Source organism: Diabrotica undecimpunctata, chromosome 2, assembly GCF_040954645.1.
Source record: "Diabrotica undecimpunctata isolate CICGRU chromosome 2, icDiaUnde3, whole genome shotgun sequence".
In the NCBI taxonomy this organism is placed as follows: domain Eukaryota; kingdom Metazoa; phylum Arthropoda; class Insecta; order Coleoptera; family Chrysomelidae; genus Diabrotica; species Diabrotica undecimpunctata.
The window spans coordinates 74,723,245-74,748,410 of record NC_092804.1 but is presented as its reverse complement, the minus strand read 5'-3'; the positions used below and the strand labels follow the sequence as shown (position 1 = coordinate 74,748,410).

Genomic DNA, 25,166 nt, shown 5'->3' with positions numbered 1-25,166 from the left:
TTGAGTATCTCGTCATTCATCCATTCTTCTTTTCTCCTTGCGGAAGTCTTTAGTATTTCTTTACAGGGTTCCAGTAGACAATGTTTTAGTCGATCCCAGTACTCGTCAATATCATTGGTGTTTGTGTTCAATTTGCTGCAGTTCACATGCAGTTCATGTTGGAGGCATTCTTTTACTTTAGGTTCTTTAAGTTTTCTTGTGTCTATTGTAGGGATTCTTTGATGTCTCTTAATATTTTTAAGGGTGAGTGTTATCTTGGCGATAAGTGGATTGTGATCTGAGGCCACGTCTGATCCAGGATATGCTTTCACGGCTTTAACAGCATTACGGTATCTTTCATTGATCATAATTTAGTCTATCTGGTTCCTAACTACTTTCTCTGATGTATCTGCGGGCGAACGCCATGTATACAATCGTCTGTTGGTAACTTGAAAAATGTGTTTGTAATAATCAAGTTCTGCTCTTGACAGAATTGTAACAGACGGTCTCCTCTCTCGTTTCGATTTTCCAGACCATAGTTTCCTATACACTTTCCGCTTTGTCCCTTTCCAATCTTTGCATTGAGATCACCTAGGACTATCGTGATTTCTGTTGTTTTCGATATTCTAAGTGCCTCTTTGATATCTCGGTAAAATAATTCCACTTCTTCTTCGTCGGTATTCGCCGTAGTAGCATAAACTTGTATCAAATTCATTCAGGCATGAGATGTCACCAACTTCAGTACCATTGCCCTTTCTGAGATAGGGAAATATCATTCCACCGCTCTATTAGATTTTTTTATTAACTATCACTGACACGCCGTGTCTGTGTTAGTTATTCTCGCTATCGGAATAATATATTGTGGCTTCGTCTGTTGAAAAACAACCTGAGTTGGGCCACCTGGCTTCACTGATACCCAGTACATCGATATTCAACCTGTTTATTTCTTGAATAACATTGTGCATTTTACCAGACTGAAACATGCTCTGAACATTCCAGATTTCTATTCTGATGTTATACACTCTTATTTTATCATCTACGTTCTTTAGTCAAGGAATTCGCTGATTAACGACCTGAGAGTCCTTGTGTTCTTCTCCCCTGTCGGATCTTGGCTTCCGAGTGCCATGATCAGTAACGCCGTTATTAGTTTCTAAAACCATGATGATTGTACTAGGGATATCCATGGGGATCTTTAATGTAGTGGTTTCCCCTTGCCTTCTACATCCTTATGTCGTTGACCAAGATATTGGTTCCCCCACCTTCGAGACCGATTTCTCAACCCCAGGACAAAAAGGGTGCCCTACCACCTACCAATTCTTCCGCCCAGAGCCGTTGATTAGTAAGTGTTGGATTGCTTATACCGGCAATCAGTCGGTGAAATTTTAGCCATATCTTTCTACCCTCACTTAGTTTAGCCTGCAGACCAATGCAGTTGTCCGGAGTGTGGCACTTGGAGCCATAAGTGAGAGTTAGGTGTTTTATGAGGACCAGTTATCAAGAACCATCTCCCGTCTATGACGCTCGATGTGGTCGTTCCGATAAAAGGTGCTATCTCTATAACACAACCCTACACCCCTTATGTCATAGTCTCATCTTAAATTTGGATGTCTTCTTGGTCTCTTGACGCCCCTTGGATATCACAGTGTACTTCTAGTGGACCACCTATTGTCGGTTCTTCTCGCTGAATGTCCGGCCCACTGCCATTTTAAAGATTTATTTCTATGGATTACATCAGTAACCTTGGTTTTCTGTCTGATCCATTCTATTCTTTTTCGATCTCTCTTTGTTATACCTAGCATGCATCGCTCCATTGACCTTTGAGTGACTTTGAGTTTCGATATTATCTCTTTCTTTAGTGTCCAAGTTTCACAGCCGTATGTCATGATTGGTAGTATACACTGATCGAATGCTTTTTTCTTCTGGTGGATTGGCATTTTCGATTTAAATATAACTGAATTTACAAAAAGATGTCCAAGATAGTTTTATTCTTCTGTTGATTTCTGAAGCCAGATTTATGTATTAATTGTCACAGGGATACATACTCTTCTACTGTCTCAAGTGCAGTGTTGTTTGTTATTACATCTTGAACATCTACTAGCTCTTTGTGCACGGCTTTTGTTTTTGTCGAGTTCATTTTTAGGTCAACTTCATTGCTAGCTGAATTTAGGTCGCTTATAAGTTCTTGTAGTTCTACAGGATTATTAGCAATCTTAGATGGCTGAAGTATTCTCCATCAATGGATATTCCTTTGTTGTGCCAGTTCATTTTGCTGAATATGTTTTCTGGAGTTGCAGTGACGAGCTTTGGTGATATTGCGTCTCCTTGTCGGACGCCTCTGGTAGTGGGAAATTCTGGAGTGTTTTCATAAATTTTTACCTTAAGTTTTTGCATGTCTGTATATATTTGCTACAGTTTCTATATACGGTTTGTCAATGCCTTGGTTGTTCAAAGCTTCTATTACTGCCTTGGGATATATATAATCGAAAGCCTTCTCGAAATCTATGCAGGTTAATGCTAGCGGTATTTCATATTTTTAGCTCTACTCATTAGTTCTCGAAGTGTATGAATATGATCTATGGTACTGAATCCACTTCTGTAGCCAGCTTGTTCTCTCCGCTGTGCAGAATCTAATGCTTTTGTTAACCTTTCTTATGAATGAGAATTATGTTTGCTGTATTCCAGTGGTCTGGTATGCATCTCGACCTTAGGCAGTTCGTAAATATGCCTGCTAAGATTTTCCAGGTTTTATTGCCAGCGTATTTAATCAGTTCCACTGTTATACCATCTATTCCAGCTGCTTTACCGCTTTTCATTTTTGTAATTGTTGATTCTACTTCTTCCGAAAGAACTTCTGTTACATCTTCTTGGTTACTGATTACTTTTTCAAGTGTGTCAAGGGCTTTGTATAGTTCGCTGTAGAATTTAGTCACGAGTTGGATTATTTCATTTCTGTCTGTAATTCTGGTGTTCTCATTTGTTAGAGCAACGATTTGCTTCTTCCCAATGAATAATGCTTTTCTTGTTTTCTTATACTTTTTCCTGTTTTCGATTGCATTTTCTACCAGTCTTTCATTGTACTTTCTTATGTCTTCCTTAATACTTTTCCTTATTGTCTTACAAAGTTCAGTGTATTGTATTCTCTGTATGTTGCTACTTTCTTTCATTTTCCTTCTTTGTTTTAGCATTATTTTAGTTTTATTGGTCAGTTTACTATGTTCATTTCGTTGTTGTGGGCCTCTGATTTCTTTGGCACTATCAAGGATAATTTCCATTAATTTAGAGCTGTCGATTTGGTCATGTAATTTTTTATCAATTGTCCTTTGGTAGTGATCTGAGTTTTTTTTAGATTGTTAATATTTATTCCGGTTACTCTTGGTTTTGTGATTAATTTTATTCTTTCTAGTTTCGGATCAAGAACAATTTTTGCTCTGATTAGTCTATGGTCGCTGCCTATTTGAAATTTATTTATTAAACTAACATCTTTTATTGTAGCAATCTTGTTGGTTAGAATAAAGTCAATTTCGTTCTTAGTAATTCCATTTGGTGCTACTAAGTCTATTTTCTGTTCAATTTTTTCTTAAAGAATGTATTTGCAATTGGCATGTTTTGGTAGTATGCAAACGGAACCAGTCTTTCTCCCCTCTCATTTCTATCACCGACTCCATACTTTCCCACGACTTGTTCTTTGTCGTTTCTCTTTCCCACTTTGGCATTAAAGTCACCAATTAAATACTTGAAATGACTTTTATTGTTATTTAATGCTTCATTTATGTTACTGTAGAGTTCCTCTATTTCTTCGTCAGCGTGAGTAATCGTTGGGGCGCATATTTGTATATTGTATCTCATTGATAGTTGTAAGGTTACGCTAGCTACTCTATCTGAGATACTAGTTATTTCTACTAGTTTTTGATTCCATTTCTTGTTGATTAGAAATCCAATACCACCTGTTCTGCCTGTTGATGTGCCTCGGTAGTAGAATGTGTTTCCTGACGTTAATTCCAATGGTTCTTCATTTTTCCGTCTTACTTCGCTGATTTCTGTGACGTCATAGTTTATGTTTTCTGTGTCTTTTTCCAGTTCTACTAGTCTGGATTGATTTGATAACGAGCGACAATTATATGTCGCTATATATAACATTGTTTTTTTATTTGGGTAGCGGTTTAGACCCTGCAAATTCTTTCTGCCCTCCTGGCTTAATCCCGAAAGCTACCCATTTCGGGGCCATTTGGGTCTACGAAGAATGAGGTTCATGATTTGAATGCCTCGTTCATGTTAGGGGTTTTGAGGCGTACCTTACCACGCTGCCTCAGTGCGGGTTGGTAAGGGTTCGCTGGTGTGTTCCGATTATAAGGCGTCGAAATCCTCCTTTCACCCTCCTCCTTCAGCTATATAACGTACTCCCACAATACGCCATATATTGCCGGGGATTACGCAACTTATGTCTTCGTGGACGTACGAGGTAGGATTCGTTGACAGAGCTGGTTGACTTGTTAGATCAGCTACGAGATTTTAATGGTTTGCTCTCACCAGTGTCACCAGCAAAAAAACAACCTCTCCAATACCTATACCTACGTTTAATCTCCATATATATATTTATATATATATATATATATATATATATATATATATATATATATATATATATATATATATCTCTAGTGTTAGGGCAAAAGGACTTAAGTCCATTTTTGGCCAAAATGAGTTATCTACACATTTGGTTGTAAATTGTGAAGAAATTTGTTTCGGTAAAAAAGAATTAAGTCTATCTTGAAATATAAGGTTTTTATTAAGACTGGTTCAACGAACTTAAGTTACATCAGACTATTTTTGTTTGAGCAAACGAACATATGTAACTTAAATCCTTTTTACCGAATGCTATTTTGTCCGATATAAACGACTTATGAAACTTAAGTCTTCTGTATCAATAGTCCATGCGTAGGTGGACTATTGATACATACATAAATTATAATACAAATATACCTAAGTACATACATTATAATTAAATACACGTTTTGACGTTATCTATTAAAAGTGCATCTTCAAAAATTATTAGTTTTATTTATTTTAAACATATCAAAAGCAAAATATATAATCCTTTAAATATTAAATTTATCACAATTATTAATGGAATACTTAGGGACAATGTCGCCTGTCAAAATTTTCAATGTGTTTTAAATGTATTCATTTTTTTTTTTTCAAATCATGAGAAAACTAATAAATATTTTTAAACAATTTAAACGTCGAATGAAAGATTATATTATTACCAAGGGCCAAAAGTCCCTAAAAACTTCTATAGTGTTTATTAATAAGTTACAGGGGCGAAAAAAAAAGAGAAAATTTAGTGACTTTAATTTCAAGTATCTCATTCCAAAGAAACTTTTTGGTTATTCTAAGGGACTTTTGGTCCTCGGTCATAATGCAATCTTTTATTTTGCGTTTAATTGTTAATTCAGAAAATGACTCGGATTGCGACGAAACTCTCAAAACAACTCAAAATTTGCTACCACGTAGTTCATTGGATCATATAACCGCTGAAAGTATACAGTTAAAGACGTGTGAACTAAACTCTTCTGAAGTAAATAACATCCACAATAAAGAAACTGTCGTATGTCAACAGGTACCACAAGTATTAAAGAAATACTCCAGAAAACTAAGGAAAGAGAGAACTTTAAAACGACATTTGAGTCAGAAATATGCTACAGCACAGGGAAAAGTTCAAAGAAAGCACGTAATGAAAGACTTAAAAAACTGCAAATTAAAATGCAAGGAAAGGTTATCTGAAGAACTGAGAAGTGACATTTTTAAAGAATATTGGGGACTAGGAAGTTATGAAAAAAGGCAATATTTTATAGCAAACTGCATCACGTCAGCCGAAGTTGAAACACGTAGAAAAAAAAGGAAGGAAGTTCAAAGGAAAAAAACATAACTTTCGCCTATTTTTTCCAAATAAATGGACAGCGGTGTAGGACCTGTAAACAATGTTTCCAATTAACTTTGGATGAAACTGATAAATTTATACAAAGTACCCTGAGAAACAAATCGAATAGTGTAACCGGAATGTACATGCAAGATAACAGAGGAAAACACACACCTACTAACAAAACTTCTGACGCCAGGTTACAAGAAGTTATTGCTCATATAAATTCATTTCCTAAATATGAGAGCCATTACACGAGGCGGGTCAATAATAAACAGTATCTAAACTCAGATCTTAATTTGACGAATGTACCAACTTTACTTAGAGATGTGACAAAACCCAGTAGGAAGAACTATATATGAAAGAGAATTTCATAAACTTAATCTTAAGTTTAAGGTCCCTAAAACAGACGTCTGTCGTACCTGTGAAGAATTAAGCATGAGAATCGCTGTTACTATAGATACGGAAGAAATGAGCCAGTTGATGATCTCTCAAACAACACACCACCTTGATGCAGACTTAGCTTATAAATGTAAGAAGTTGGATAAAGAGAAGGCCAAGCAAGATACCTCATTTGGCTGTTACACTTTTGATCTTCAGCAGTACCTGCCAACGCCGTTTTTGGAAACTTCTGTTTCTTTTTATAAGAGAAAGTACTGGACTTACAATTTAACTGTACATAACTGTGCTTCAGGAGCAGCTTCCTGTTATATTTGGCATGAATCAATCGCTCACCGTGGTACAAATGAGATTGCTTCTTGTCTTTTCAAGAAAATAATGAACCTGCCACCTGAAGTCACTAAAATAACCTTTTACTCAGATACATGTGCAGGCCAGAATAAAAATTTCCACGTAGCTGCCATGTTCATGTCAGTCATGCAAATGAAAAGCTCAATTAATTAGATCAACCATAAATTTATGATCTCTGGGCATTCACACATGGAATGCGATGTTGACCATTCCCTTATTGAAAAACAGAAAAAAAATCGGAAATAAAAATTGCTCATTCTCATGATTGGGCAACTCTCATTAGACGCACAAACAAAAAACGTCCATTTAAGGTCAATGAATTAACTTCAGATGACTTCTATGATTTTGCTGCTTTATTAAGGACAACGTTTGTAAAGAAGCAAAAAAATGTTGATGGAGAGTTGTTCAAATTACAGAAATGTCGTTGGCTGCAATACAGAAAAAAATATGCTACAATATTTTATAAGAGTTCTCTGGAAGAGTCAGAAAATTTTATGGAAATTAATTTCACTAAGAGATGTCGATAAAGTCCAATAGAACTAAAGAAAAAGTATGATGGGTTAATACCTATAGCTCTTGAAAAAAAGCAACATCTTCTAGATCTCTTACCGCTCGTACCAGAAGTATACAAAATTTTTTATCAAGAACTGCCAACTACAAGTATGAACGATAAGGACCCAGGTTTAGAGGAGTTTGTTTCTGATGACGAATAACTTCATCATAGTTATTAGTTATATTATAATTTAAAAACTAAATATTACTGTTATTAACATGTAAACTTGTGTATTTAATATGATTCAAATATTTGGTCAAAAAAACTTAAGTATTTTATTCTGTGATCCAAAGGACTTAAGTCAGATCAAACTTTATTATTTTACAATATTTTATATTAAACCCTAGTATGTATTGTAAATAAGCTATTTTTGACCCATACGTGCTGACAAAATATTTAATTAGGATAAAAATAGATTTAGCATGTTTCATCAAATCTTTAAAAAAATTTTCTGCAATATTCCATTTACTGACTTAAGTCCTTTTGCCCTAACACTAGAGATATATATATATATATATTCAGGGATTCTACAGTATTCACTGCCTACCTACCCTCGCTCAACCGTTTCCATCTCTCTCTGTTGTCCCATTCTCCATCGTTTAGATCTCTCTTACTCATGGCGTCGTCTACTTCGTTCCTCCAGGATTTTCGGGGTCGTCCTCTTTTTCTCCATTCGGTGATTCTTTTTATCCATCTGCTGTCACTAGTTCTTCTTACATGTCCATACCACTTTAGTCTTTTGTGTTCTATGTATGTTAGTATGTATGTTTCTATTGATGTTCTCTCTCTCTCTCTCTCTCTCTCTCTCTCTCTCTCTCTATATATATATATATATATATATATATATATATATATATATATATATATATATATATAATACGTACATAAATTTTGTTTTAAACCCAAATTCTTTTTTCTAGGAAAATGGAGAATCTGGAGTATTATATTCAGTTCCGCGAGAATTATGGTTGCTAATAGACTATATTTATCGACATGGAATGAAGACTAAAGAATTGTTCGAATCTAGCGCTCTACATGAAGAAATTATTAGAATAAGAGACTGGTTAGATTTTGGTTCCTTAGATCCATTCCGTATCCTTTTGAATATACATAATTTTAATCTTAAACCATTGAATCATTGAATTGTATTTAAAGAACAACGAATGTAACAATGACACTAGAAATGTTAATGGGTATAAGTATAGTTAAGGAATTATTCGCCACACCAAAGTTTTAGAACTATATACTCACGAAGACTTTTTCTTTGGGTCATTTTACCTTCAAGATGTAGTAGAGTTTGAAAATAAATCTATCAAAGAGCGTAGGCGCAAAATTTCGGGCCAATGCTTTTTAAATGCATTCATTTTTTTTTCGAATCCTGAGAAAACTAATAAATATTTTTGAAAAATTTAAACGCAGAATGAAAGATTACATTATTACCGAGGGCCGAAAGTCCGTTAGAATAAACAAAAAGTTTCTTTTGAACGAGATATTTGAAATTAAATATCACACTAAATTTTCTCTTCTTTTTCACCCCTGTAACTTACTAAAATAAACATTATAGAAGTTTTCAGGGACTTTCGGCCCTCGGAAATAATGTAATCTTTCATTCTGCGTTTAAATTTTTCAAAAATATGTATTAGTTTTCTCAGGATTCGAAGAAAATGAACGCATTTAAAAAGCATTGGCCCTAATTTTGCGCCTACGCTCTTAATATACTAACAAAATCTTTAGCTATGATCTGTAAATTGTAGTTCACTGTTCATATTGTTGCATTCGAATGGCGGTATTAGGATAAAATTACAATATTGTATATATTTTTTAGAAATATGAAATATGAAAATATGAAATATGAAAATATGAAATATGAAAATATGAAATATGAAAATATGAAATATGAAAATATGAAATATGAAAATATGAAATATGAAAATATGAAATAAAGGACATCAGGTTATTTATTATTAATTATTAATTAACATTTTAATTAATTACATTTTTTTTCTTCCAGTTAAGTTGAAAATTTTATTCTATTTTACACATTAGTAAATCACTAACTTAAAGACCCTGTATAATTTTCATATAAGTATACTTCGCTAATATGCATAATAAAAATTTTTTTCTTAACTATATCCATATAGCTGGCACTGTCCAGGCTGCTGCTGAAACTCTATTGCTCTTTTTATCATACACCAAGGATCCTGTGATACCCTTCGAACTACATGACACTTGCATCGCTGCAGCTAGTAATTACCAAAATTGTCGTCAGGTAAAAAAATTATCTAAAATTTATTTTCTATATACTATATATCAGCTTTCCAGATATGACCATCAACTTTTAAAACCACCAAAATGAACCAAAAATATAGTAAAGCAGTATTATTGATGTTAAAGAATGAATCTTAAAGAGGAAACCGCTGCTACTGCGCGCTTGCTTATGAGATTAAAAATAAAGTACATGAAATTATAGAAAAATATCGGACGACCTGTTCAAGCCTAAGACATGTGGCTTCAACACATACAAAATACGGCCATTTATAAAAAAGAAAGTTCAACCATTATGTAAACTGATATCTTAACAAGATAACAAATGGCATACATAATTAACGAAGCGAATTATTGAATGGCGACCAAGAACAAACAAGAGAAGTAGAGAAACTAGATGGACTGATGACAACAAGCGTATGGCTGGTCACGAATGGATGCAAAAATCAACAAACAGAAATGAATGAACACACCTAGGGAGGCTTACATCCGACGATGGATGGAATAGTTGTTGATTATGATGATACATACATTGCTAACTCTAAAACTCGCCGACACGCTTGGCCAGCGCGGCGTTTCAAGGTCAAATTTCCCCTCATGATGGATACATCAAGTGTACGGCCCTCAGTCCCCGGCAGTTCCAATTTCCCTGACCAAGGTGGCGGTCAGAACAGTGTTGGAGCAGAGGGTGCTAAGAATCACCGGAAGAGATCAGGCCACCAAAACAAACGACAAATGCTTATATGTGCCCACAATGTACAAACTTTATCAACAGAAGCATCAATGATAGAACTGGAGAATGAACTACAACACATAAAATGGGATATAATCGGTATGAGTGAAGTTAGGCGTCGAAAAGAAGATCAAATAATACTTAAGTCTGGAAATATGTTCCATTTCAGAGGAAACGAAGATTCATCTGTTGGAGAAGTGGGTTTTTTAATCCATAAAAAATGGGTAAATATGGGCAATAAAAAGTATATGTACCAGAGTCATTTATCTTATTTTTAAATTAAACCCAAGATACAAACTTAAAATTATACAGGCTTACGCACCAACTACGAGCCACCCGGATGAGGAAGTTGATCAATTTTATGAAGATATCAGAGCAGCTATACAAACTTCAAAAACACGTTACACATTGATAATTGGAGATTTTAACGCCAAATTGGGATTCAAACAAGATGATGCAGAATCTGCTAGGGGAAACTTTGGATTTGGTGAGAGAAATGAGAGAGGTAACAGGCTTCTTGACTTCTTACATCAGGAAAATCTCTTTGTGATGAACTCATTCTTCGGAAAGAAACCCCAACGTAAGTGGACATGGAAGAGTCCGAACCAAAGAACAAAAAATAAGATTGATTTCATAATATCAAATCGGAAAGATATTGTTCAGGATGTAACAGTATTGAATAAATTTTCAACAGGGAGCGACCATAGACTAATTAGAGCAAAAACCACTTTTAACACTGAAGTTGAAAGAACAAAAATGAAAGAAAAGTGGAAGGTGGCTGTTCCCAGAAGATATAACACTTTACGAAGAAAATATTAAGACTAGTTTGTATACACACGACTTAGAGAATATGAACATCAATGAAATGAACAATAATATTACCCAAATATTGAAAGAAGCTGAAAAGAAATACTGTCCTCGTCCTGAAAACAATAACAAAAAATTAAGCCACAACACAAAACATCTTCTAGAGGAAAGAAGAAAACTTAGGGAAAATCGGGATCATAACCAAAATGAACTAAGAATTTTGAATAAGAAAATTAAAAAGGAAGTTAGAAAAGATCTGAGACGATACAATACGATGGAAATAACTAGAGTAATAGAAGAAAACAAAAGCTTGAAACTACTCAGACAGAGCATGTCCATTGGAAGAAAAAACGTCCACAAATTAAGAAATGAACAGGGGCAAATCATTGAGGATAGAGTTCAAATTATGAACACGATAGAGAGCTTTTATAGACAACTATACAAAGAACAGCAATGTAACCGGAGTGGATCATTACTAAAGATAATCAATCAGGGATCTGAAATTTTACCGGACGTAACACCCAATGAAGTTCGAAGGTCAGTGCAAGAAATGAAAAACAATAAGTCTCCCGGAGGCGATGAAATAGTGGCAGATGCCTTGAAAGTGGCTGGAAAAAGATTATGGCAGGTCCTTGCCAAACTATTCACTAGATGTTTGCAGGAAGCAATAACACCAACCCAGTGGTATAACGCAGAAATTATCATACTTCATAAAAAAAGGATGCTACCGACCTCAGGAATTACAGGCCCATAAGTCTACTTTCACATATTTATAAACTATTTGCAAAAATAATTACGAAACGACTAGAAAATAAATTGGAATTTTATTAGCCCATAGAACAGGCGGGTTTTAGAAAAGGCTATGGAACAAACGATCACCTACTGGTAATAAAAAATCTTATAGAAAAATGCACTGAATATAATAAACCACTAGCTTTAATATTTGTCGACTATTAAAAGGCATTCGACACCGTAAATCAACAAAAATTGTTGGAAGCCTTGACAGAATGCCGAATTGATTATTGGTATATAAATATAATTAAACACATATACCAAAACGCAACAGCCAGTGTTAGAGTGGGTGATCGCCAAACCCAGAAATTCCCGATACAACGTGGAGTACGCCAGGGGGACACCATATCGCCGAAACTGTTCACTACGCTTTTGGAATATATATGTAAAAGGGCAAAACTGACCGACAAGGGCATAAACATAAACGGAGAAAAGCTTAGCCATCTAAGGTTTGCAGATGATATTGTACTAATAGCTGATAGGATAGATGAGGCCAAAGAACATTTAAATCAGCTCTACCTTTCCTCGCTAGAAGGGGGATTGAAAATAAATATATCTAAAACCCAGATGATGACAAATCTTGTAGTCAGCGAAGATATATGCGTAGGAACAAGATCCATAGACCAGGTAATGGCCTATAAATACCTAGGTGATGAGATTCGCATGGGAAAAGATAACCAAACCGTTGAGCTTCTCCGTCGTATAAGACTGACTTGGGCAGCCTTCGGCAAGCTGAACCATATTTTCAAATCGTCTGATATACCAATATGCCTTAAAAGAAAAACGTTTAATCAGTGTGTTTGCCAGTATTAACTTACGGTGCGGAAACGTTGACCATGACAAGGAGAACAGTTCAAAAGATCCGTGTGGGTCAAAGGGCGATGGAGCGTGCTATGTTGGGCGTTTCACTACGAGACAAGATCCCAAATCGCCAGCTACGACAAAGAACAGGAGTGGCTGATGCAGTAGAGAGAGTAGCAACACTGAAATGGAACTGGGCAGGTCACGTGGCTCGATTGACAGATAATAGATGGACAAAGCGGATACTGGAATGGAGACCAACAGATGATGCCTACCGAAGCAGAGGTCGTCCACCAACACGTTGGACTGACGATCTAAAACGTTGTCATAGGAATTGGATGCAAGAGGCACAAGATCGAAATAGATGGAAAATTATGAGGGAGATCTATGTCCAGCAGTGGATAAGCGAAGATTGAATGATGATGATGATACATAATACGACTAAAAAGAAATAAAATAATAGAGTGACTTGGCCATGTAATCGCATAGAATATAAAATAACATCAAAATGAGTGCTAAGCTAACCTAATGGGTATAAGAGACCGAGAAGATTTAACTTTCAAGGGAAATTTCAAGAAAAGTCTAAAGCTCACAGAAAGTTATTTCAACATATAGAAGAAGAAAGGAAATGACTGGGCTACGTGTAATTCTGAATTTTTGTTTTTTATACTCTATTATTATTTTTTAATGATTTAATATTTGACTGGTTTATGTTTATATGCTAATATACACCAGTTTTGAAGGTGCGTGAGAGGACAAACATGTTTTTTAGGGGTCGTTGCCAGACCTAAAATAAGCTTTTCACTTCTAACGGTCTCTTTAAACCGGTTCTCTCAGTCGGTTTAACGGTTCTCTCAGTCTTTAAATCTGACATAATATGACATCATATGTGTCCCTATATCCCTTTAAACCATATTTATCTTATAACCTTTAAACTGAAACTACAGTGTTTTTAACCAAAACTTTCGACCTGTAAACTTCATCCAAAATAGTTCGGTGAAATTAAAACAAAAATATTTAAAAACCTTTTTATCGTGTATAAACTATTTAACAATGAATAATTCAAGAGCTATTATGGCAACATCTTCTAGACAAAATTTTAATAATTTTTAAATGATTTTAAAATGAATGCCCCAGGTTTTAATCGAAATAATACTGGGGAGAGTGTTTTTAATTATTTTTTAATATTTTCTTATTAAAATTGAATATTTACTATTAATACTTATTTCTTTTTACAGATTATATTTCAAAAAGTTTCCGACCTTCACCGCAATGTGTTTCTGTATGTTTGCATGTTTCTCCAAGAACTTCTCAAATATCAGAACGACAATGGCTATGATGCCAAAACGCTTGCATCTCTATTTGGAGACATTCTTCTCCGAGATCAAATTCGTAATTCTAAACCTCAAGCGTCAAGGGGAAAATCTAATTTTGTATATAACTTCTTAGTCAACGACTTAAGCTCCTCTATAATTCCACCAAAATAGTTTGAAGTAAATTGGTTTTTAAAATTTGTATCAGGTCAGCTAGTAACTCAGGTGGATGGAGTACTATTCACGAAAATGATAAGATGCAAGTCAAAATGTAGCGACAATAAAATCATGCCAATTGTATTAAACTTTTAAAATATTCAGTTATTTGCAGCTGTAAGATGTATAATAACTATGTTTCGATATACCAATGCAATAAGAGGACATTTAGAGTTTTAATATAACTATGTATCATTGTATGTAGTCCTAAGGATACAATACGGGTACTATTCAAGATTAAAAGAGTTAATGATTGTAGATTTTTATTATCAAATTTAACCAGGTATCATTAAAATTAAAAATATACGAGAAATGTATAAATGTACCGGCTAAATTACTTGTTCATCCTTTTTAGCGTAGTTGCAAAATAGAAAATGAGTATTTATGTATTATGATTTTATTAAATAATGTTAAACGAAATATGGTATAATGAAGTAAATATTGGTCGTCGAATGATACATGTTCGATACTGAGTTATGTTATGTTAGGGTATTGATATTTTATACTGGGAATTGTTATGTTAGCATGTGCGGTATGTTCCTTTAGTACGGCCGGTAATAGTGGAACAATACGGTCGTCTAAAACGTCCAAATGACTCCCTTCTGTGATGATATTCTCTAGTCGCTCCAAATCGCCAGGACTCTTTGTACTAACATACAAAATGAAACTTGACGGCACCAACTTCTATAGCGATTTCCAATTATCAATTTATCAATTGGGGTATCGTCTAGTACAATTAGGAGCACAACGGATCCCCTTACAACGGCCTGTACGAAATTTCCTGACCTAGCCTAACCAATAACCTGATGTCAACTAAAGAGTCTGCCTTGTGTCTATCTTGTTAAATTCAACGGTGGAACAATTTGTACTTCATTACTGTCTAATTGATGTTGATGAATTACCCAATTGAGCATATTTTGTGAAGTATTACTTTAATTTATATAAAAAGTAAATACAATTGAAATGTGTAAAAATACTCTTCTCGCAATCTAACGCCAAATGCCCTTAGCAGCTCAGTAGATCATAACAGTATGGTCACACCCTTTCAAGTAAAACTTTTTTTGTTTTGCACGTTAAAAATAGAGTGAATAAGTAATTTGGCAGCTGCTGTAATTTGTGTAAAATTCTTTGTGTTTCGAAATCCAGTATTTCTTATTATTACACTGCGGTATTTATGAAATTCCAAAAGATATTTTTGAATATCTAGTTAGCTCTATCCATGGTTCTAATATAGTTGAAAATATGTATGCTCTTTTTTAAAGTGGAGTTAAAGTCTTAGAGTTGCGATTTTTATATTCATTCATTCAATTTTTGGCATCATTCATCTGAATTCGTATTATTGAAAAATTTATTTTAGCACTCAGTTTATTTTACTCGTTTGATTATGTTTAGCAGACTTAGCATTTATTTTAATCAATGAGGATATCGCTGACAAGAGATTCTCATAATATCCAATAGTCAAACAGTCATTACGACGCTGAGTTCACGTAGGTCAGCACCACACTTAGTATATAAAGGCTTCGGAAACATCAAAAAAAATTTAAGTCCTGTGGTCGACTAGTATTTATAAACTAAGTAACTTATATCTAAGGAGATGTAGATACTTCATCATTATCTTTAATATCAACAATGCTAACCTTGTTTGGGTTATCATTATATGGTTGGTGAAGAGGAACATCAAAGAGTTTTAGTGTTTTGCAATATTGTTGAATACTTGAAATACTACCAATATGGTTAAATTGAGGAATGTAAAAAACTTTTTACTAAGTATAAACTATCCTTTGCGAAGTGAGTAGTGTAACCTGTAGGGTGCCTAATGGCGGATTTCTGCAGCCCCTATGTTTGTCTGGTTATACCTTATTCATCAGTTCTACGGTCTTATATGTACATAGGACGTTGCCTTATGGAACGTGCTGTGTTTGAGATGAACATTTTTCCACCGTCTGTCCTGCGTTGAGTGGAGGCGAAACTAGACTGTCTCAGACAGGTACGAAAAGAGACAGACGTCTCCTCTTATCAATGAGTATGTACACTACGTTTTGTGGTTTTAATATGCAGAGGACCATTAGGACATGATATAAAGTTGCTGAAGTGGACAACAGTTCTCTTACGGTACGTTCATAACTAAGACCATCGCATCGTATCCTCGCCTAGATCATAGCACTGGCAGTGAACGCTCGCATTTAAAATAATGCATTTATTTACCTGGCGATCGATAATATGGTATGATCCTATCAATCATACCTCGCTCCGGTCGGAGCGAGGGTCGGCGTCTCGTTGTGAGCTCCCACTTAGAGCTTAGCCGTTCTTATACTTTATTGTATCGTGCTCGTTGGTTTGAAGATGGATTTGATGCCATATTTTGCTGAGCTTTTGACAATTCTGTCTGTCATATTTTAAATATGAGGTAAGAAATCTTTACCGTTTGGTCCTCCTTATTGGTTGATATTATGTTGGACTCTTTTGAACCTATAGATCGTGTGATGAGCGTAGAAGTATATCAGTTTATACATAAGTATATCAGAACACCTTAACGATTCGTTAAGGTATTATGACCTCTTTCTTAGGGTAGCGATTTGAGTTTTTTGAGTAACTATTCTTGTATTGGTTTCTGATATAGTTTGTGCCTATCTCGAAACAGGACAGATAGTTCGCTTTGTTAATCAAGAAACACGACATAAAATGCTTCCGGCGCAATGAAATAGGTGATCTTGTTATTCAATTGTCGATAAATACTTTGATGTACTCTGTAGGTATTTTAAGTTTATTTCTAATCTATTGCTCTAATAGTTGTTTTGGAAATTGCAGTGATGATGTCTCCCTACTTACGAGATATAATTTCAGAAATAATTCAGCTTTTAAGATTCTTCCAATATTGCATTGGGCTATCGATATCTAGAAGTTTGAATAGTTTTTAGATGAACAAATAGTATTGCTAGTCGAAACATGTTTGGTTATTGCAGCCTTAATTCCGTTTAGTATCTAGTTATCAATAATGAAAGTTGCTTTTTAAAATAGCGCCGCATTTCAAGTATCAACGCATTTATTTATTTCTTATTATTATTTTTGTTAAATTAGTGTATTGTAAATTATTAATTTTTACCTTTATTTTTTTTTTTTATGAAAATGTAAAATACATGCTTATTTAATTTCATGTAAATTAAAGAGATAGGTTATATTGCTTGACAAACGACCCGTACATTTGACTTTTTGAAATAATCAGAAGAAAATATTAAGGTAATCATTTACGGAAAACCAAATTATTCTGAAATGTAACTCAAATTCAAAATATAGCAATAAGTATTCAATCTTAACTTACAAGACTTAACCTTGAGTGAAAATTGTTTATTTTACTGATACGTGGAGTATAATATTTTGGGTGGCATATGTATAACAAAAAGTATTATATATATATATATATATATATATATATATATATATATATATATATTTCTAAAGAAGTGTTTTCAGTATATAGATGTACCACCTTCAGCTTGTATGCTTCAGTTCTAAAGTAGTGATAGACCTCAAAGCCCTTCAGATGTAGTTTATGTTGTTTCTTGTATGTCTCAGGAGAAAACAATGAGAGGAAAATTAAGAAATATTCAGAAATCAATTAAGTTCCTTTTAAATGTTATTACCATTAATCTTATCCAAGACTTAACAAATATGAAGTTGTCGGGTTTTTGTCCAGCAGTATATATCATATTCTTGGTTACTTCTAAGATTTACTTTCTGCAATAAGAATTTCTAATTTGAATTCTACCTGTTTACGAATTGGTTTTGATTTGTATATCCAATTCATGCTGCAAGCACAATCCTCATAAATATTTATACATCGTATTTTTATTTAATTACTAGCTTACCTACCCAATAAGTGTACTAAGAGAATGTATATATAGTAACATTTTTTCACACATTGCTCAAAATAATTATTTACACTTGCCTTACTTTCAATAGGACACCCTATAAGACTAATCGTCACTATCATAACGTAAAGACTTATTTGTTACAATTAATTTAATAAACTTAAACAAAATTAGTAAATGCTGGGCACGGGTGAAAAAGTCAAATAGCATAATATTAATCGTACAGAAATGAAATTTCTATTTATTTTTCTTACTATTATATTTTCCTTTAAAATGGTTGTTATTTTTAACAGTTTATTTTTAATTTTTGTGAATCATAGATTTTATAACTATATATAACTAAATTTTCATTTTGGTTGATGTACCTTTAATGAAGGACAAATAATATGGTACAAATTTAACTTGTTAAATGTTCGTCTTTTCAATCCTTATTCATCCATTATTAGACCTGGTACTTTTAAAATTAAAAAACTATAAGAATGAATATACAAGCAACTAGCAAAAACTATGTTTTATAGATATAAATATTTAAAAATATCGACTTATTGACATTTTTTGAATAATGAAAATATTATTTGTTTGTAATAAGTAATAAATCACAAACAGTGCTAGATGATAAGACATTTTTATGCATTTACGTTTCGCAATAGTCACACATACCAACTGTGTGCGTCAACTAAATATGAATTAAGTGAATATTCTTGTCTTCGCTTTAATTTTAGAAATGAATAAGAAGTAATACTAAACTTCAATTTTCTCCATGTTTTTTAATGAAAATATCAAAACAAGTTATATTTTACAGTAGGTAGAAATTATTATCTGCAAAATTTGAACGAACTTAAGAGTGTGCATATATTTTGCTTAAATCTTGCAAAACAGCACATTATATTCCTTAAGTATATGTACGCACATATACCTTAAGTATTACACTTTATCGACCGAGAGCTAGTAGTATTTGAAGCATGAAAATTTTTGGAAAAAATGTTTAGCAATGTCTAAACACAAAATTGAAGGTATAGCCAAAGGTTAGTTGGAATTATCAACCGTTTTTATGTTTTGTATTGTGTTTTGTAAGATAATGTCTCATGATAACTAAAAAAATACTACCAATGTGAATTTCTGAATTGTTTTTAAAAAATATTCTGCAATTGCACACTTGCTTTGAGTCACTACTTGGTCTAATGCTAGTAAATTGTACTGCAGTCTGTTTTAACTTAGCCAGCCTATGATATGTGATCTAATACTCAACCTGCCTCAAATATATTTTTTTCGGAATTAAGTAATTTGAATTTGTAACTATCTGACCATATTTTATACTCAATAAAATCATCATCAACATCATTATCTTTGCCTTTGCCCTATGCGGAGATGGCTTCCTTAACTATATGTCTCTATAAGTTTCTGTCTATAAGTTTCTGTCTTCGGTCATACCAATATCAATCCTCTCCATTATTTCCTTATTAATCTGTAATACCAATCCTAGGCACTTAAATCTATTACTTTCATAATCATTTATCAGTTAAAGTTAACATCTTATTTTTAGTAATTCCATCTTTTGGTTAGCTCTGTTAGACAGCAGACTCAGTAAAACACAGATTTAATTTAAATAAAAATATATTCGAAATAAATAAATAACAAAATAAAATTGGATCCTAGGTAATTGTCGTCCAATCCTTGTGACGGTATAGACGGCGCTATGACCCGCTGTTGATACCTGCGAAAAATAAATACTGTTAATGTTATAAAAATCGAAACGAAAATACGATGCGTTAGTATAGACACGCTAAAGCGAAGGAATAATCTGTGTTAGAGGTGTGACTGGATCGATCAACACTTGATCCGGCAAGGAGCGGGAACTGACAAATCAACACTTATTCACGGAACGGTTCCGTCTCAGATCAGCACTTTAAGACTTAGTTCGGGAGCTGCTACTAGATCAACACTAGCGTAAGCGGTTGGCTTTTGGTCAATATTGTAGGGCCAGTGAAATTGTTTCCGGATCAACACTCTGATAGAACTTAATTCTGGCGGTGGCTCGTGTTTTATACCGTTGCTGGAGTCTATATCTCCAGCGCTCATCGGTAGAAGTGGAAATTAGTGGGAGTGCGTGTTTACAGAGCGGTGGTCATCGACTAAGCACCGAGTCCCGATACAATGCTACTTATACATAAAATTTATCAGTCTCTCCCTCACCAGCCTTATAAAGAAGATATTTCGGTTTCCTCATGTTTGCGTCTATCAGTACTCTCATACATAGTGCATTGTTGTATATCTCCCTTGTTTTTGTTAAGAGGTACTAATATACTACTTATGTCTATATTCGTTTGAAATTTGACCTAGTAATGAGACGTGATTTCACTACCGTTCCTTGATAACTTCGATTTCCGTTATCAGTGACCCGAAATTTCAGTTACCAATTTCGTCACTGTCTCACAAAACTTATTTATATAATAAATATTATTATATTCGCGGTGAACGCTACGGTCACGGTGACTAATAATCTTTTGATTTAACAACAGTGAATTTTAGGAACGGTGAAGTACGAATTTCCATGGGTATCTTATTATCTACTAATATTTCTCTTCTTAAAATAATAAATTTAAAATCATCTCACTAAGCGTATTGAATATATTTTTTTCTTTATAAAAACATTCTTAAAAGTTTGATTTCTTTAAAAAAAATTAAGTGAAGTTGTAGAGTTAATTTTTAGTTTTATTTAAATAGAAAGCGGTATCAAGAAAGTTTTATAGTAATTTAAATTGATCACTTTGTTAGCGTTGTTAGCGTACGTAAATTTAATATTATAAGTCAACTCATCTAGTTCGATCGTGTTGTTTTGTTTACGATTATTACTGTGACTACTTTTTACTCTACATAAAAGATGGGGGATCACGGTCACCGATAAAAAAAGTAATCACGTTCACCATCACTAGTTTGTACCACTTCCATAATTCTATTGAACAAACCTGCTTTAAACAAACAAATCAACTTGTTACTGTCTCTCCTAAAGCTGTCCACATTTTCCCAGGAATATCATCTGATCCAACGGAATCCACGAATATCAGCTTTTAATACCGCTACTTATAATTTTGAAGATCTGTATCTGGCCTATTTTCTTGCCATTGTGTATATATTTTTTACTTCACCCTTATTTTGTTTAACTTCATTTGACCATCACCAGATCTCTTTATTCTCAAACTTATATCCTGAGATTTTTACAAGTATCTCAATAGCAGTACCTCTAATAATACTGGCCATACTCCTCCAAATTGTATTAGGACAACCTTTCATTAAATATTATGTTTTTATGGGATTAAGCCACAATTATTGGTTGTGATTGTGATGAAAATCACAGTTTTACTCAATTAATATTTGACGTTTCGATTTACACTCCGGAAATCGTTCTCAAAAAAGGTTTTTTGAACATTTTTTTTTTTGAGAACGATTTCCGGAGTGGAAATCGAGACGTTAAATATTAGTGAATTAAAAATGTGATTTTCATCACAATCACAACGAATAAAAACATAATACATATTTAACTTAACCATGCCACAAGAAAGTAGTTATAGACCCTTGCACTACCTTTCATGTTCCAGCAGATGTTTATTCACTATTTTTGCACTGAATAGACATTCTTTCTCATCTCTTAAGATCTACCACTTGATTTTTTGTAGTCCTCTCTGATATTTTGGTTTAGTATTGTTGTGTACCGATTGAAATCATATGGTTAATTTATTTTCCTTTTAATTGATTAACAAATTAAATGTAATTCAAATTACAAAATTTTCTACGAGCTGTGTTAATATCGACGGAATTAAGTCGTCTTATCGGTTCCTTTAGTAAAACGACGTTTCGTAGCACTGTTACCAATACAAAAGAGAATACACTCAAACTGTCCCAATTTAGAGATAGCATTCAATCCCATGATACATATTGAAAATGAAGCGTACCCAATTTTAAGCGTGGATTGCTCCTGTATATACAGCGTGTCTAGTTAAGTTGGCCACATATAGGAAACTTTTTTATTATTAATTTTTACAAAACATAACTTATGAAGTTATACTTCATAGAAAGTTCTGCATGGTCTAAAACCAAAGATGCAATCATCAGATATCAAATTTTATCATGCCTATACGAGGTATGTCAAAAAATATGAATTTCGCTTAAGAGTAAAGTACCTTTATATTTCAGAATATCGAAAATTGTTATTATGAAAAGTTGTTTGGAATTAAATACTACGTTTTAATATGAAATTATATCCTTCTATTTGAAAAAAAAAATTACAATTTTTTCTCAAATTACCGGTACTCAACATCATTTTTATTAACAACAAATATGATAACCATTTTATTATTAATTTTACGAAAAAAAGTTATTCCTTATAAAAAGATCTGCAAGGTCTAAAACCTAATACATTTTTTTCAATCTCGAGGTACGTCAAAAAACATGAATTTTGAAAACAAAACAAAATTTCAATTAGAAGGATGCTGTTGCATTAAAACATAGTTTTTAACTTTTGAACAACTTTATATAATAACAATTTACTATATTATGAAAAATAAAGGCACTTTACTCTTGAGCGAAATTAATATTTTTTGACATAACTCGTATAAAATTGATAAAATTTTAGTTATGATGGTTGAATCTTAGGTTTTAGATCATGCAGAGCTTTTTATAAAGAATAAGTTTTTTTTTGTAAAATTAATAATAAAGGAGTTATAATATTTGTAAATAAAATTGATATTGTGTATCAGTAATTTGGGAAAAAATTTTTTTTTCAATTAGAATGATGTAATTGCATATTAAAACATAGTTTTTAATTCCAAATAACTTTTGTTAATACCAATTTTCGATATTAATAAATCTAAAGGTACTTTACTCTTGAGTGAAATTCATATTTTTTGACATACCTCATATAGGATTGATAAAATTCGATATCGATAGCTGTATGTTAGGTTTTAAACCATGCAGAACTTCGTAAAATTAATAATAATAATAATTCCCTGATGTGACCAACTTAAGTATGCACGCTGTATATCTTTATTATAATGACATCTACAGTTAAAAGTTGATCCCGAATGAGTAAGTGTAGAGAAGCTATATCAGACATATTACTACTTCATTGTTTGTCATTGCCTTCGAAGCGACGTCCTAGCGATATTTTTGGTTTTTTTTTTGTGGGAATCGAACCCTATCATTCTGCACCAAAGATGGATAAACTTATTCCTGAACAATTCCCTCTACTATATTACATGTATGTATTTTGTATTTAAAAGGACAATAATACATGAAATTCACAATTTAGATAAAATCGACACAACTCTTATAATTCAAATCATTCCCCTTCCTTTTTCTTATTTATTTTATTCAGTAATTTATTTACTTTATTTTATCATAAAAAGTGTTTAATTTTCTATGATTCTTTATGCTGCACCGTGATCAGTATCTTATAAATACTTATGTTCCCGGTCCTAAGAAGTTGTCGTCTTATTTCATGTTTTATATGAGCTCTGTCTCATATTTCTCTTTTTTATTTTATGTAACTAGTATTGAGTATCGATTAAATTATTTTGAGTTATGTAGTTTCTTATACATAAACTTAAGAATAGATGTTTATTTATTGTACTATTTGTACATCACACCAATTTGCCAGTATTTTTATAAATAATTTTATTATTTAGGAGCAAACTGTTGAACAAATAAAAGTTGTTTGTAGTTTGGTAATGTTTTATTTTTCTCATCACATTGTAACCTCTTTTTTCTCGTGATGGATATTAAGGGCTGGACGCATTGGTCGCCATTTTGTGTAACCCCCACTTGTCAATGGATGATAATAAGTAGAGACAACTTAAACGGGAGAATACCTCTTGCAAACGGCACTCAGTTTTTGTGACGAGATTGATCGTGGATAAGAGTTCCAGCAAGATGTAAAACGAGAATAAAAATTTTACGATATTGAGAAAGAACAAAAATTAAATTTAATTGGACCCCACCTTTTTTTAATCAGGATAAGCAAAGAAACGCGACGACATACAAAAAAATAAGAAAATAAAAAAATGCGAATAAGTGATATAACTAGTCCTAGGCTCGAAAGAAATTGTACGTTAGCTGCACATTAGTATACCTGATTATAATCAAAACAATTAAAATTCTTACCTTACTATTTTACTTGAGGATGAGGGTTCACAGGTCAGGCTAGTAATCTAGCTGTGGTAAAGAAGGACTTTACTCACCGAAATATCAGAACGGACGCATCACAGGTGACAGAATGACACGAAGAATAGAAACGAATATACTGAGACTCGTCAGCTGGAATGTCACATCCTGAAATACCAAAGATCAAATTATTCAAGAACTGAAACACCATAAAATAGACTAATATCAGAAACTAACTACTATTCTACTGTGCAGTTTAGAAAGATGCTCGAGCCCAGGTAGGAGTAGCAATACTACTTCACAAGAAATTTGAAATCAGTGTCCGTTAAATATGTAAATCAGAATATAATGCAGATTACAATAAATGTTGCTGATGAAAATCGAAGTATCCAAAGGAGCTTGTTGAGATGGTCATTAAAACGTGAACCAAGATCTTGATGATGAACGAAAGAATAAACGTCTATGTTCATAGAATTTCAAGATGTTTTTTCCAAAAGAAGAAAGATGGTTCAACGCGTTTTTGTATTGACTACCGCAAGCTCAATGCGGTTTATTTGGAGGATGTAATTGTGGGTGGAAGATCCTTGGATGAACATGCCAAAAATCTGACAGAAGTCTTCCAATGATTGCCGGCAGCGAATTTGAAGTTATGTTCAAAGAAATGTCACATGTTTGGACGAGAAGTTGTACTTGGGACATATTGTATAGATTAATGGTGTAACAGGTGATCCTGAAAAAAATTGCTGCAATTAAAGATTGACCATTACCAAAAGATAAACATGAAATTATAAGTTTCCGTGGCATATGTACATATTACAGACGATTTGTTGGCAGAAGTTGAAAGAAGAGAAGACAAAGAATATACACGGAGTGAAGAGTGTCAAAAAGCTTTCGAACAACTACAAATAGTTTTGATAGTGCACCGATTTTTAGGTACCCAAGACAGGCAGAAAAATTTGTTTTGGACACCGATGCTACCAATAGTGGAATAGGAACTGTTCTCTTCCAAATCCAA

At 33.2% G+C, this 25,166-nt stretch overlaps 1 protein-coding gene across 3 annotated transcripts in view; it reads left to right on the top strand.

The window, feature by feature from the left end:
- Ocrl (Oculocerebrorenal syndrome of Lowe) overlaps positions 1 to 23,713 on the top strand; it is a 120,723-nt gene extending 97,010 nt beyond the window's left edge. For all 3 annotated transcript variants that reach the window (XM_072523109.1, XM_072523107.1, XM_072523108.1), the window contains 3 exons: positions 8,120 to 8,291; positions 9,341 to 9,468; positions 13,836 to 23,713. In XM_072523109.1, coding sequence (XP_072379210.1) covers positions 8,120 to 8,291; positions 9,341 to 9,468; positions 13,836 to 14,084 — 549 coding nt within the window. In that variant the 3' untranslated portion in view covers positions 14,085 to 23,713. The remainder of the gene's footprint in view (positions 1 to 8,119; positions 8,292 to 9,340; positions 9,469 to 13,835) is intronic.
- Positions 23,714 to 25,166: the final 1,453 nt, after the last annotated feature.